Source organism: Tiliqua scincoides, chromosome 2 (genome assembly GCF_035046505.1).
Source record: "Tiliqua scincoides isolate rTilSci1 chromosome 2, rTilSci1.hap2, whole genome shotgun sequence".
NCBI classification, from domain to species: Eukaryota; Metazoa; Chordata; class Lepidosauria; order Squamata; family Scincidae; genus Tiliqua; species Tiliqua scincoides.
Window position 1 is genome coordinate 118554438 of NC_089822.1, and position 16218 is coordinate 118570655.

Genomic DNA, 16218 nt, shown 5'->3' on the forward strand with positions numbered 1-16218 from the left:
GCTGCATCCTATTGCTGTTGGGCAGCCACCAGTGGCTCCCAACGTCTCCTTGGAGGGACATTCATTCCCTTCCTGCGAGTACGAGAAGTGGCCCCACAAGTGGCTACTTGACTCTGGATTAACTAAATAGCTGGTGTAGAGTAAAGAATGCCCGTGCTGGAGGAATGGGGACGAGATCAGGGTGGGCAGGAGGGCAGACTGAGGGGTGGTATTGGCAGTGCTGCTGATATCCTATCCCCTTTCCCAGCCTTCCCAGACTACATTCCAGAGTCCACTTGGACTTGTGTCAGCTATATAGCTGCTGCAGGTCCGAGTAGACCCAGAGGGGTGGGGAGGGCTTACCCTCCTTTGTTCCTTATCCTGGAGTAAGGAACAAAGGCAAGGGAACATTCTGTTGTCTGTCTCAGCTATAGCTGAAATGAATTTGTTCCCCAAAAAGATGTTGAAGAAAACCTCTCCTGTAAATTTTGCTGTTGAATGTTCTCGGGAGGCCCTCTGGATGCTGGAAAGTTTGTCCAATGTCTGCCATAGATTTGTTGGGCGGGTTAGGACAGACAAAAGGAAATATTTCTTTACTCAGCGTGTGGTCGGTCTGTGGAACTCCTTGCCACAGGATGTGGTGCTGGCGTCTAGCCTAGATGCCTTTAAAAGGGGATTGGACAAGTTTCTGGAGGAAAAATCCATTACGAGTTACAAGCCATAATGTGTATGCGCAACCTCCTGATTTTAGAAATGGGTTATGTCAGAATGCCAGATGCACGGGAGGGCACCAGGATGAGGTCTCTTGTTATCTGGTGTGCTCCCTGGGGCATTTGGTGGGCCACTGTGAGAAACAGGAAGCTGGACTAGATGGGCCTATGGCCTGATCCAGCGGGGCTGTTCTTATGTTCTTATGTTCCTATATCTATCATTGCTATACTCTGATATTTGCTATTTGACAATCCTGAATAGCTGATGTGCAGTGGTATTTAGTATTTGATTTGTGTGATAATATTTCATATTCAGAATGGCAATTTGAATTGCAAGTTAAAAATGCAAGTAGCAAAACTGGAAACTTGGACCAAACTTTTGAAGACCTGCAACCTGTCATTTCAGCTGTTCCTCAGACCGTCACATACATTTCACTGAGTAGTTTTGTTTTTTAATGAAAAGGAAATCTTCTTTAATCTTCCCAGAGATTAAAAACTCATTTTGTGAACTGTAGTTTCCACTGGGCAGCCCAAGCTTGCAAGGCTATGGAACAAATGCTCTTTGATCTAATTTGGCCCAACCAGTCTACACTGTTCTAACTCCAGTTCTCCTCCTGGCCACACAATTGGTCTGAGGCCTTCATGCCAGCAACTCATGCATGCATGCATAAATAAAACACCAACTTTGGTTAACAAGTTCCCTGAAGAGTTGCCTTCTTCTGCTCCTTTGTTCTTTAGGGAGCTACATCCCAGCCTGCTGAAGTTCTCCCCACTCTACTACTACATGCAGTCTCCTCCCTTCAGTTGCTTGTTTCTTTAAGTCAGCAAAACCCTCATCAAGGTTGTGACTCCTTCATCATGAACCACAGGAGTACAAAAGGAATTGTCATCATCTTCCCCAAGAAAGGAATTTGTCCTTATTCTGGCATCACAGTCCTCCTGTTGCATCAAAGGTACAATGTAGTCAACCACTGTATATCATATGGATTGTTCTCTCTCCTTCATTGCCCAGTTCTCCATGGCTTACACTCCTTAGGTGGTGCTCCATGATTCTTTCCTCTGTTTTGTTTTTTTGAATTCAAAGCAACCTGAGCAGGCTGTCTATGACCATTAGCAGGGCAGGCAGGGAGAGCTGTCTAATTCTTTCCCTTTCAACCACTTTCAGCACAATATTGCCCTTCCCAAAGTCATACTTTCACCTATGGGGAGATGGATGGATGGGATGAAGATTTTGAGGCGGAAAAGAATTGCAGGGGAAAAGGCTAAGTCACCTCTCTTCACACATCCCTCCTCTGCTTAAACTCATATGATGCACAACTTGCTCTAGGTTTTTAAAAGGGCAGAGGAGAGCATCATGGAACTCAGGAGAAAGTGTAGTTTGAATTCCTTCTTTTGAGGAATTAGGAAAGTTTCTGCTTTCTGTCTAATCATATTTCTCAACAAAAGCTGAGGTCTCCTCCCTGCCTGTTCCATACTGATAATAAAAAGTTCTTAGCACAATCTCCAGGTATAAAAGCCTGGACTGCCATCTTGACACTGGCAAGACTCTTCAATCAGGTGAGTCTAATCTACCACAAATTGTATCAGGTAACTTCAAGGTTTGTTTCTACCTGGAGATCAGTGATTATTTTACACCTGGTCATCAGGTGTGGTGGACACAGGTGGATCATTCACAGTGTTTACATACTCTGGAATCTATCTGGAGAGGTGACTTTTTCTGAGGGCCTTTAGATCTATGCTTTAAAACTAGTGTCAATTTTCCTTTAAATTGTTAATTGTATATACACTTTTGATGTCAATTTGAGAGTCACTGCTAAGATTTTAAGATTTACTGGATTAAGAACATCATGTTGGCATCCTTCAATCTCGGAAGACTATGGTATTGCGCTCTGAATGGTGGTTCTGGAACAGAGTGTCCTCTCCAGTGCGCGAAGCCACTGATATAGTAGATATGGAGGATAGACTGTTACTCATGCAGCAAATCCCCCCTCTCCATGTTGCTGAAATGGTCCAATGGAAAGGCAGAAGCCAATATGGTTGGTTCCAGCGGCGTCGCAGGAGTTGCCAGAACGTGACTGTGTTCAGCCATGAACTGTCTCAGGGACTCCGGCTCCGGATTTTGCCTCGAGGTTGACTCCTGAAGCCTTTTCCATAACTGGATGTAGCCACAAGGCAGTGGAAGTTTGGGATCAGAGTTTTCCTTCTCTCAGATGAGCTGCCTTCCCAGGCTGATGAGTCCCATCTACCCGGTGGCTATTTAGTTGCAACAAGTACAACCAAACTGAGGGCCTATTCTTATCCCCCAGCCCCCAGGGGTAGGATTAAGAACATAGGAACATAAGAACAGCCCCACTGGATGAGGCCATAGGCCCATCTAGTCCAGCTTCCTGTATCGGCCGGCACTGGGCTAACACAGGTGGGAGCCGACAGTGAGCCCCGCGAACGTGCCTTACGGCAAGTTTGCGACAAGTTTGTGACTGTGCTCAGCGGCATGGAGCCGTGCCACTGAGCACAGGATTGGGCTCTTTATCATACTATTTCACATGCAGAATGCAAATCTGAATTGAAAATTTCACGTGCAAAATCAGGATTTTTAAGTCAATGAATCTTCATTTTAGCTCTAGCTTGAACTTGCTTCATATTAAAGTCACAATTTAGAGGGTTTCTAAAAAAAAAAAAATTATGGACAGGAGAATGGATCCCATTAGCTTAGTGCCTCATTTTGTGAGTTATAATTTTCACAAAGCAGACCAAATGATAAGCAACTTTTATAGTAGCTCCCATATGGTCTAGCAGTTCGGATTCCTGGTTTTCATGCAGGTGGCCTGGGTTTGACTCCTGGTATGGAAACATAATTGTCATGGCCTAAGTGCTTTGAAAAGGGGATTTGTCAGATTTATGGAGGAAAAGTCTATCGCAGATTACAAGTCTTGATGATTGTATCTAGCCTCAAGGTTTTAGAGGTAGCCTTTCTGTGAATAGGGAGTGGCAACAGGAGACAGATATCTTGATGCCTTGTGGGCTCCCAGAGGCATCTGGTGGGCCACTGCAGGAAACAAGAAGCTGGACTAGATGGGCCCCTTGGCCTGATCCAACAGGGCTCATCATGGAACATTTGTTTCATTTTCCTTCCAAATCAGTAAGACATTGTGATGCAGATTGCGCTGGCTTCAAGACGTGAAACCTTCAAAATGGCCTCTTTGCTTAACAAATTCCCTGGAGAGCTGCCTTATTTTGTCACTTCCTTCCTTGGGGAACTACAACACTGATTGCTGCAATTTACTCCATCATAGCAACATATATCCTTCTCTCTGCAGCGCTTATGTGGAATCACAGGTTACAAACCATGAGGGGTATGTGCAACCTCCAGATTTTAGAAATGGGCTACCTCAGAATACCAGATGCTAGAGAGGGAACCAGGATGCCTGTCTCTTGTTGTCTTGTGTGCATCTGGTGGGCTGCTGTGAGATACAGGAAGCTGGACTAGATGGGCCTTTGGCTTGATCTAATGGGACTCTTATGTACCTTTGTTCCATTGACATTCCCTTCTGTAGATCCTATAGCTCCTCCAAGCTACCTCCAAGAAACTTCCTAGAATTTAGGACCTTCCCTAGTTTCTAGCTAGGGAAGGTCCTAAATTCTAGGAAGTTTCTTGGAGGTAGCTTACATGTAATGTAAATATTTCACATTCAGAATTCTAAATTCTAAATTTCACATGCAAATTACAAATGGAAATTAAAGATTAGTTTCTAGCTAATCTTTAATTTCCATTTGTAATTTGCATGTGAAATTTAGAATTTAGAATTCTGAATGTGAAATATTTACATTACATGCAAAACCTCAATGACTACCATTGTATGGCAGTTGTTAAACATTATCAAATATTGAGCACCATTATGTCATGATCAAGCAGCAGCCATGACTTTGCTTCTTCTGCAGCGATCCCTGTCTCAAATTTCTAGCATTTTTCTGTACCAGTTCCTTTTTCTGATGAAAGCACAAAAATGTGGACTGGAGTAGTGAAACTGATGAGAGTCTTCAATCAGGTGAGTTTTTTTGCATTAAGCCTCAAGATATTTTCAAGGTTTACTTTTAAATTGGAATCTTGTTTTGGAGTTTAGAGAATTTGGACACAATCCTAACCAACTTTCCAGCCCTGACCTAGCTGCAAAGTAGCCCCAAGGTAATGTAACAAGCATGCCCTTACCTTGAGGAGACCCCCTTGACTGCCTCCCCACTGCAGGATGCAGTGCATGCCACATTGGCACAGCTACGTCAGTGCTGGAAAGTTGGTTAGGACTGGATCCTTTGACACATTCACTGATCATGACTGGGAGGTTATAGGTCTCCAGGGCGCAAAACTTGCTCTGACCTTAGCATTTTTGAACATAAACAAAGTTTTGGCATATTTCAAGTAAGAAAGATGGGTCAGGCATTTAGTAGTGTAGTGATTCAGGAATTGGACTTAGACCTGGAAGGTCCAGGTTCAAAACCCAGCTTAACCATGAAGCTTCCTGGGTGACCCTGTTTCACTGCTGTGGGGGAAGGGAGGTGTAAAAAAAAAAAACTCTCTGCTGTAATGTGTAGTTTGATCCTTGACTATAGCAGTTCCCTCTTTTGCCCAGAGTGGAATTTCCTGTTGCAGAAGTGTTATTGGCCTCTGAGCCCAGACAACTCTCTTTCATGCTAAGTTTATAGAGACCTGTACAAACCCTCATGATTTAATAGGGTGACCCAAAAAAAAAACAGAACCCATAAAAATTTTATTAAATCCTACAAAGGTCCAGTAAATTTCAAGAAACTTTTCCTTGGTTGACCAAGACATATTGGGGAAGATTATTGTTCCAATATTTCATGCACAAAGTCGACTTGTATACCCTGAAAGAAAAAAGAAGAAAAATTAAAATTAAGTTTTATTCAAAGATTTGTGGGTTCTGTTGTTTGTTTTTTTTTTGGGTCACCCTGTACATTACACACTTTTCTTGGTATCGGTCTACTATGGGCTACAGCCATCCAATTCAGGGTGATTGGAATGCTGATCAGGACTGAGGTTTCATGAAAATCACCATCAATCGGATGTGCTGCATTGATCCACTGATCCCCAGTGTATTCCAGAAGTGCTGAAAAAGGATACCAGTCGCCTAGCAGGAAATCTCCTTCCCCACTAAGCAGTGAATGTAGAGAGATTTACGCAAGCCTTGATCCTCTGACCTCTGTAACAAGACAGCTAATGTTTGCAAATCAAATGGAAAACTGTATGGTAGCCAACAAGAACTGAAATCATTCTCTGGACAGTCTGTCATGTTGAATCCATTTCTTCTCCCCCTCAAAACGATATTTCATGTTTCTAGGTGAAAGACAGGACTGAGGTGTGAACAAGAATGTGTTCTCATCTACCTGATGCTCACTCTTATCTGAGCCATGAAAAAGAGCAGGAGAACCGAACAAACAGTGTTGGATTCATCCTCCAGGGTCTTTCCACTTCACCAGAGTTTCAAGGGCTTCTCTTCACCATTTTCCTCTCTATGTACCTGCTTAGCCTGCTGGGGAACCTCTTGATTTGCATGCTGATCTACTCCAACACCAGCCTCTACTATTCCCCCATGTACTTCCTCCTCAGCCACCTCTCACTGGCTGACATGGGAATCAGCTCCACCACAACGCCTAAGATGCTGCAGACCATGCTGTCCCCAACAAGCACTTACAGTGGTTGCCTGACCCAGTTATATTTCTTTGTGGCCTTTTGCACCACTGAGAACTTCCTCTTGGCCTCCATGGCATATGATCGCTACACGGCCATCTGCTGCCCACTACATTACACCACGCGGATAAGCTACAATCGCTGCCTCCTCTTGGCTGTCGGGTGTTGGCTTATAGCCCATGCCCACAGCCTGATGTATGTTCTTTTGGTAGCTAATTTTTCCTTCTGTGCCTCCCGAGAGATCCCTCATTTCTTTTGTGACCTCCACCCTTTACTCAAACTCTCCTGCTCAGACACCTCAGCTGTTGAAATGTTGCTTGTCACTGAAGGGACTGTAGCCATGCTGGGACCGCTCATGCTCGTCCTCCTCTCCTACATCTTCATTGTATCCAAGGTTCTGAAGGTGCCCTCAGCTTCTAGGAAATACAAGGCCTTCTCCACTTGCATGGCCCATTTCCTCACAGTGGCCTTATTCTACGGCACACTGTTTGCCACCTATATACGCCCAACAGCCTCCTACTCTTCCCCTCGGACCAGAGTGGCTGCTGTGTTCTACACTGTTGTCATCCCTATGCTCAACCCTTTCATATATAGCCTAAGGAATAAGGAGATGCAGAGGGTCATGAAGAGTTTGCTGCGAGTTTGGTTTCAGAAAAGGAGCTTAGACCATTTGTAGATGACACAAAATGGGAGTCGCTGGGCAAAGATGGCAATCGACACTGAGTGGTGCTGAAACAGTGCAGGGCTCACATGGCACACAAATACATTTACATATATTAAGATATGCTCCACATGAATTTACATTGATTTGCTGCATCCCGGGCTCTCTACTCCCAGGCACTATGGTATAAAAAATCAAAGTCTCTTAGGCTAGCGTTGTCACCTCTGACACACTGGAGCATCCGTTGTATGCACAAGCAAGTGCCCTTCAGATGCAGCCAGGTGAAAGCTGCTTTTCACATGCAAACCCATGAAGTTATGGCCTATACGCAACTGATGTGATGGGGCCAATCACATGCATCACAAAGCAGTCATTTACACATGGTTATCCATCCATGCACAGATCCCAGTCTCTGAGTGTGTTTAGCCATGAGCTGGAGCAGGCTTGTGCAACTTCAAATACTTCCATTTGATCAAGTGATTGTTGAATATGATTTCGCAGTCCTGACATGCTCCTGTTATATTTAAATTTAGTCTACTCTTCGTAGGAATGCTGACCTCTTAAAGGCTTTGAGATGCCTTAATGCTGGTGAAATAAAACACATGATCAAAATGTAATTCTTCATTGGAATAATTATTTTTTATAAATTTTGCTCCCAGTAAAACTAATTGCAAGTAATTATTGACTTAGGATGCAATCCTAACTGCACCCTATGCCGGCCCAAGTCCCTTGGGCCAGCCTGGGAGGGTTGCAACCATGCCATAAGGCACATTTGCGCCTCCTCAGGAGGAAGCCAGGCCGGTGCTCCAAGAAGTGCTGGCCTGTGGAGGCTGACGGAAGCCTCCATACTGGCTGCCTCGCAGCTCCTTGGCTCAGATGAGCTGATGTAAGGACAAAAGGTAGGCGTGGGGGAGGTGGGAAGGAGAAGGGAGGGAGATGTTCCTGGGCAGGGGGGAGGGTGGGTGGTGGGCACTCCCGGGGTGGGAGGGCTGGGAGCGGGAGGCAGGGCTGGGTTCTGGCAGTTATGCCAGATCCCAACCCCTGTTCCCGGGGAGAACAAAGCAGCTTCAAGCCGCGCCACACTCCACGGACTTGTGCCACCTCCAGAGGTGGCACAAGTCCGAGAAGACCCATTGGGGCCAGCAGACCTTACCCAGGGATACGGGGGAAAAGCTTCCCCTTACCTCTGGCTGAGCTCCTTATGGCCACTATCCTGTGCTGGATACAGCGCAAGCCTCCTTGATCCATGATTATGTCATTTAATCCATTCCACATACAAGGAGGGTGGGGTGATCATTGGAAATGGGGAGGGGGATGTGAAATGTGACACTAATCCACACATGCAGTACCTGAATATGTGTACCCCAAGTCAAGTTGCTTACAGCCCCTGACAAGTAGTCTCTCCTGCAAACTTCTTCTAGAGAACAGACCACCTTCCTCCACCCCCCACTTCATATGCAACAGATTGTGAGTAAATGGATAAACTACACAAGTAAGCTGTCACATCTAGCCCAGCATCTGGGCTGTACCACTTCAGGTTGTGGGGAGAGTCTGCCCTAATTGATTGCTCCTCCATATGAATATGTAATAAATATATATGAATGCTCCTCCATATGAAAATATATTAGCAAAGGAAGGAACTCTGTCCTGACATGTCAGACACAGGGAATGCCACTAGTGAGAAGGAGAACTGCTATGCAGTTGTGGACCTACCATTAGGTCCAATGGGGCAAATGCCCAGGCACGAGCCTCTAGGAGCCTGCAGAAGCCTCTCCAAGGCTGGTTTTCTGGAAGCACAGTTTATAGCGTTGGGGAACCTCAGAACCTTCCACCACATTGTAGACATTCTTGCTGAGAAGGTGTTGAAATAGGTTAGGGAAGGGCTGAGCACAGTGGAGAAGTCACAGGAGGAGAAGGAAACCAGTGCTTCAGAGTTAACAAGCTCCCTACAGAGCCCCAGTGGCACCAATCAGTGGCTCAAGGACATAAGTAGCGATGTTCCACAGCAGCAGAAAGCATCATCACAAATTCAGCATATGCACTTCCATGCAAGGATGTGTGCTTCTGTGCCGCAACCCACATAGCACTTTCAAGGATCACTCTGTCAGCTAGAGACTGCAAGACGACGGGACACCATTGTTCAGGTCTATGCCAACTGTACGGTCTAGTGCAACTTGCCATTCTCAGAGACAGCCAAGCTTATGCTTGTCTACTCAGAAGTCAGTTCCATTGAGTTCAGTGGAACCTACTCCCAGGTAAGTGTGTACAGGATTGCAGCCTCAATCAGCATCTCTGGTGTATATGACTGAGACCAACAGCAAATCAAATTGTGATGACTTCATGAATATAGATAATGATGACATCTTATAGAGTGAGTGAACAAAAAGTGATAGATTCAGACAACAGATCCATGCAGAAGTTTCTTTCTTTCTTTCTTTCTTTCTTTCTTTCTTTCTTTCTTTCTCATCATGCATTCACTCTGCTAACTTGCATATTCCTGTGTATTGTGTTCTTAGACATATTTGTTCATGTGACAGAGCTGAAGCACCACTGATTGTGAGGGGTACTAGATGACAGCACAGGAAACAGGAAGTTAGGGGGAGGACATTGATCTGGCCCTAGAAAAGTAAATTGAATGATGCAGCAAGCACTGTGCATGTTTTATTACTTCAGTTGCTCATCAACACTGTGTCTCTTTTATTCCCTTTCACAGCTGAGCCATGAGAAAAGAGAACCAAACTGTCTCTTCAGGATTCATTCTTCTGGGTCTCTCTAACCAGCCAGAGTATCAGTATCTCCTTGCCTTGCTCTTCCTCTCCATGTACTTGCTGACCCTTCTTGGGAACCTGCTAATTGTCCTTCTGATTCGCTCTGACATCCATCTCCTCCACACTCCCATGTACTTTTTCCTCAGCCATCTTTCTTTGGCAGATGTGGGCTTTGCCTCGGCAATTGTCCCCAAGCTGCTGCAGAACCTTCTGTTTCAGGTCAAAACTATCTCCTATGGTGGGTGCTTGACACAGATGTACTCCTACATGGCATTTGGCAACACAGACAGCTTCCTCCTGGCTTCTATGGCCTACGATCGCTATCTGGCCATCTGCCATCCATTCCGCTATACCACCTTGATGAACCACAAGCGCTGCCTCTTCCTAGTGGCTGGGTGTTGGCTGCTGGCATCTCTCCACTCTCTGCTCTACACAGTGATGATGTCCCGTCTCTCCTTCTGCTCCTCCCAGGAGATCCCCCAGTTCTTCTGTGAATTCTACCCACTGCTGGAACTTGTGTGCTCAGACACAAGCACGATAAAGACCACAGCTCTTATTGAGGGCTTTTTGGATGTGCTGGTTCCATTTGTCCTTATTGTAATTTCCTACGCATGTATTTTCTATACAATTCTAAATGTCACATCTACAGATGGGAATTATAAGGCCTTCTCCACGTGTGGTTCTCACCTGAGTGTGGTGGTCCTATTCTATGGCACCCTCTGCTGGGTCTACTTGCAGCCTTCCTCAAGAAAATCAGACCAGAAACAGATTGTTCCTTCACTCATGTACACACTGGTGACTCCCATGCTGAACCCCTTCATCTACACCCTTAGGAACAAGGAGATGAATGCTGCCTTGAGAAGACTTGTTGGCCGGATGAGAACTTTAAGGGGATACGCTTAGGCTTTAAAGCAGGGGTGCTCACACTTTTTTGGCTTGAGAGCTACTTTGAAACCCAGCAAGGCCCAGAGATCTACCAGAGTTTTTTTTACAATGTTTGCGCCATTATAACATATAACATTTATGTGTACAATGTATGTTGGTGTACCTTGAGCCCCACTGAGTATAACAGGACTTACTCCTGAGTAGACATGCCTAGGATTAGGCTGTGAGGCTGCAATCCTAGCCACACTTACCTGGGAGTAAGCCCCATTGAGTACAATGGGCCTTACTCCCGGCGTTTCCTCCCAGAGGCACCTGAAGGGGGGGGTTGGCACTCCGCAATCTACTCATTTTGCCTCGCGATCTACCGGTAGATCGCGATCCACCTATTGAGCACCCCTGCTTTAAAGGGTTTCACAAAAGACTTACAGACTTGGTTCCACAGTCCCTTGTTCACTCTGAAGAACTGTAGTACTAGAGGCTAAGGAGTCTGAAATTGTGAACAATATTTCCAGGGTGCTTTTCAAACAATTTTTCCCAGAATTCCTTGGCAGAAGCCTTGGCTATGAAACTAATATTAAAACCAATACACATCAGTAGTGCAAACGTGCCTCTATGAATTCAAATGTCAGCATTTCCATCTGTTTCTGGTAGGTTTAGGAGTGTCATTTAAGGAGGCTGAGGTGAGCAGTCTCCTCAACAAATATTTCAGGCTATAATGTGATTATTTCACAGGAACACTGATGTGATATCTCTGCTTACTGTGAGATACAAAAATGCATGTCGGTCCCAGAAAAAAGGGGGGGGGCATAGATGGGACATAGTATATTTTTAAGGGAGAGAGATTTGTTCCACATATTAGTTTTTGGAGAAAAATAATATATTTTAATGTGATGCTCCATCCTAAACACAAGAGGGAGTACGCCCACAGAAAACTACTCTTTTTATACTGATTTTTTCCATTAAAGAAAAACATGCAGCATATGTAAAATATGTCTTCCCTTCCAGTAATTACAGAGGTTCAGCAATGGTGGAGTGAGGGGGTGATGTGCTTCTTGTTTTGGGAGTGCTTATTCCTTGTTCCCCTCTAGCACCACCTATATAAAAAAGTACCCAGAATACATACTTTGAAAATCCAGTTTCTGTGTTTGCTTGTTTTCGTTTTTGCATTTTTAAACGTTTAAGAATGAGTCTTTGAACAGTTGTGGGAATCTTATTTCCCCCATCTACTGAACCCTGACATAACTCCCCTGCCTGACTGTAAACATGGAAACTGGGATGCCATGGAAATAGGGGAGTGTACCATACCACCGGCACAAGCACCAATATGATATTTTGCATTTGGTTACTGACGACTTTTTCACTTTGATCAGGGGTGTCCAAACTTTTTGGCAGGAGGGCCACATCATCTCTCTGACACTGTGTCAGGGGCCAGGAAAAAAAGAGTTAATTTACATTTCAAATTTGAATAAATTTACATAAATTTACATAAATAATTAGAGAATTTACATAAATAATTAGAGAATGAACTTATATGAATGAATATGAATAATTAGAGATGGAACTTATATGAATGAATGAAGGTCTTGCAATTGTTCAAGGCTGGCCTTTCCATTGCTGCAAACATCAGAGATGTGAAACAGCAAGCAGTGGATGAAGCCCTCATCCCACAGCTCACGCAAGAGGTTGAACAGTCGCCCTCATGCTGAGAGCAGTTGTGTAGGGCCTGCACGGGCTCCAGCAAGTCTCCGGAGGGCCAGAGGCTCATTGGCGAGTGGGGGCTCCCCGCAGGCTGGATTGGGAATCCCCGAGGGCCGCAAGTGGCCCCAGGGCCGGGGTTTTGGGCACCGCTGGCTTAGATGAAGAAAGCAGATTCAAATAATGACATGCTCCAAGTGCAATATTTTAACTGCAAAAGTGCCAGATTAACATATAGAGGGGGTTGATGGGATGTCAACTGTTGGGTATATTATAGGCAAACAATGTATTTTATACTTTGGGAAGCAGTAAGGGGGGAATCTGGAGGACCAAAGGAAATGGGTAGCTGCTGATACATGAAGACTAATAATACAGGCAAGCGATTGTAATTCAGGGCCCATGGAGCAGAATTTAGATTAGAAAGACCTTGGTGCATTATTTTTTGTGTGTGGAGAGGACACACTGCCCGGTCCATGATCAACCACCTACTAATAACTTCTACCATCAATGCAAGAATAATGGGACTCACCACAAAAGAGTGTGATGAAGATAAGGATGAGAGAAATAAGGTAGATAGGCAAGATGAAAGCAGGAAAAAAGGAGAAAGAGCTCTTTTCTCAAGGCTCTTCAATCCTTTTTTCTTACTTGCCACCATGTGCAGCAGGATGGAATATTTGGCACAGCACCACAAACATTACTCTTCACAGTGCCTATGGATGTATACCAAAAACTGCATCATGCACATGACAGCAACAGCACATGATGATTGGTTGCTGGGCATGTGATAGGCTACCACAGAGAAGACCCTGCTCTGCCCATGCCACAGCTAGTCACACATCATGCACAGATGTCACATGGAGCAGGGTCTCTCCAGCTGATATCAATGGGCAAGTGGACTCATACTGAGAAATGTCCAACTGTGGTTTTAGGTTTCTGATAGTGACCAACCAACACCTTGATTTCCCACTAGAAGCTAACATTGCAGCAATTCCATCTCATCTTGTAAAGGCAAAGGTTTTTGCAAAAACGCCATGAGAGATTTCTGAACTCTTGCATCATCCCTGAATGTTTACACTTCACCATTTGCTCCAGGGGTGCCCAAACCCCGGCCCTGGGTCCACTTGCGGATCTCGAGGACTCCCAATCCAGCCCTTAGGGAGCCCCCAGTCTCCAATGAGCCTCTGGCCCTCTGAAGACTTGCTGGAACCCGTGCTGACCTGATGCAACTGCATTCAGCGTGACAGCCATTTGACCTCTCGCATGAGCTGTGGGACGAGGGCTCCCTCCACTGCTTGCTGTTTCACATCTGTGATGCAGCAGCGGCAGCAAAGGAAAGGCTGGCCTTGCTTTGTGCAAGGCCTTTTATAGGCCTTGAACTATTGCAAGACCTTCATTCGTTCATATAAGTTCCATCTCTAATATATTCATTTATGTAAATGTATTCAAATTTGAAATGTAAATTAATTCTTTTTTTCCCCAGCCCCTGACACATTGTCAGAGAGCTGATGTGGCCCTCCTGCCAAAACGTTTGGACACCCCTGCTCTGGAGGGCAGATTATTTCAGCCTAACCTATTTTGAGCATCAAGCTGATACCAGATGTCTCTAGTGAGACATGCACTAGTGAAACCAGGTAGTGACACAATGCTTCAACAGTTAATCAGCTCCCCCTGGAACAAGCTCTACTGCCAACTATGTCCCCATGGACAATACCCTGGTCCATTTTAAGTATTTGCTAATTTAGTCTACACAGATCCTTAAAGTCATGTATGCATTATTGCGGCAGACTCTGTAACATTCATCCTTAAACAGTGTCTTTAGTCTTTGGAGTTTGCACAATCAGGCAGGAAGGGACCACCACTACCTTGAGTTGTCATGGAAGAATCACAAACTGACTCATCTCCCATTTCATCTCTTCTGGTGTTTGGAGCAATGCAATAGGCCTGAGAAATCTTCTTGAATAAATTGCATTGCCCATTCGGAAACACAGAATACGATGATGAGCTTCTGTCTACAGAAATGCGTCCTGTTTGTTTAAAAAGTTTCTACTAATCATCCTTAGTGCTGCAGTCATCCATCTAGTCTTGATGATATAGGTTTCATGAAACTAGAGGCTAATATAGGTCTCACGGAACCAGGAGGAAAAAGGAATCTCTCTGAACCAACTTCCTTCCACCAGCACAGCTCCTAAAAGCCTTTCTTCCTAGACCAGATTAAAGACATGTTCAGTCATCCACAGATCAGATTCCGATTTGTCAAAAGGAGGTTCATCAGCTTTGTGGAATTAGCTACTCCCAACCAGGTAAGTCTACTCATTTTACTTGAGAGCCACATCTCACAAGGCTCACATCCACCTTCCCCACAAATTCAGCTGCCGTCCTTGATGCTTTTATGTTTCAGGTTGTAGCTTTGTTTGATTGATTTGACAAACGATAGATATGACTGCAGAGAATCCATGTGAGAATCAGTCTTCTCAAAGCAAGGGCCTAACTTTCATTCCAAACTGCACCCTGGTACTAAATTTAGGCTGCAATCCTGCACAGTCTTACCTGGGAGTAAGTTCCACTAAACTCAGTGGGTCTTACTTCTAAGTAGATATGCACATGTCATTCTTTTTTCTCCCTTTCCCTTTAGTTTGACCAGGTATAAATTAGGCAGCTAAGCTCCAGTTGTGAAGGAAAGAAAATTCCAGCAGGTTCCACTTGCTATGCACAGATGAGAAAAACTGCTCCCCACCCCCCAAAAAAATCCTCTTTCCAACACAACTGTTAGAGGCACAAGAGCCCCTGTCCTCTTTTGCAGCTGGTAAGTCTCCTTCTCTTTTTAAAAGAGTTAAATGATGCCAAAAAGAAAATGGGGAGCAGTTGTTGTGCTACTAGTGCAATCCACCTAAGGTGAGGTCTCAACCCATCTGCTGAAGATCAACAAGGTTTGAGTTGTATTGGGGAGAACTATCTCTGTATAGTCCTGGAGTTCCTTAGGCGGCCTTGGGCAGGTCAAAAGTCTTTCAGCCTCAGCATTGCATTTACACACAGCCAACCTGTTTTTGGAGTTTTTTTTTCATTTGTTGAGGAGGCTTTTGCAGCCCGTTCTCTCTCATTTCCATTACAAAGTGGAGGAACTATCTATAACTTCTATGGCTTATTTTGCCAAGCATTTTGAAAATAAAGTTGTTGATGTACATTCCTGTCCTGGTGCCCAATGGAGAAAGAATTTGTGCCCTAGGTCTCTGCTAGTCATATTTGCCTAGATACATTTCAGTCATTGACATTTGAGGATGCGGACAAGTGCATCTGACTCATGCCTTCCTTGACTTATTGAGACCACTGTTTTGTATGACAACAACGATGACCAATGCCTCATAATGGGAAGTGGCATTTTCTTCATCTTTGAAGGAGGTTATGATATAAGCCATTCCTAACTATTTCAACATCAGATCCATCCAATCTCATTAACATTTGACCTTTACATTGCGGAAGTAAGGAAAGTGAGTGTGCAGTGGTGGGCCATCTCCAGGCAGTCTTGGATTTGTGGAGTGGTTTGATCCTTATCAATCTGATTTCTCAAGGTTGGTTTTGGGACTGAATCTGCCCTGATTTTGCTTGGGTTGGCACTTAAACCAGGAGAAGGACAGGTTAATTATTGTTGTCATAATTCTCCTGGGCTTCTCAGCAGTCTTTGACACTACCGACCTAATATTCTTCTGGGCCTCCTGTAGGAGTTGAGGGTTGAAGGAACTACAGCACAGTTCATCTGCTTGTACTTCTCAGGAAGGTGCAAGAAGACAATGCTGGGAGACTACTATTCACCTCCATAGAGTT

At 44.7% G+C, this 16218-nt stretch overlaps 2 protein-coding genes across 2 annotated transcripts; both read left to right on the forward strand.

Annotated features, from left to right (window-relative positions):
* Window positions 1-6214: 6214 nt before the first annotated feature.
* LOC136641402 (olfactory receptor 1f45-like) lies at window positions 6215-7066 on the forward strand. The gene has a single exon (XM_066617161.1). The coding sequence runs from the start codon at window positions 6215-6217 to the stop codon at window positions 7064-7066; it is 852 nt and encodes a 283-aa protein (XP_066473258.1).
* Window positions 7067-9771: 2705 nt separating this feature from the next.
* LOC136638689 (olfactory receptor 1468-like) lies at window positions 9772-10722 on the forward strand. The gene has a single exon (XM_066612723.1). The coding sequence runs from the start codon at window positions 9772-9774 to the stop codon at window positions 10720-10722; it is 951 nt and encodes a 316-aa protein (XP_066468820.1).
* The last annotated feature ends 5496 nt before the right edge of the window (window positions 10723-16218 follow it).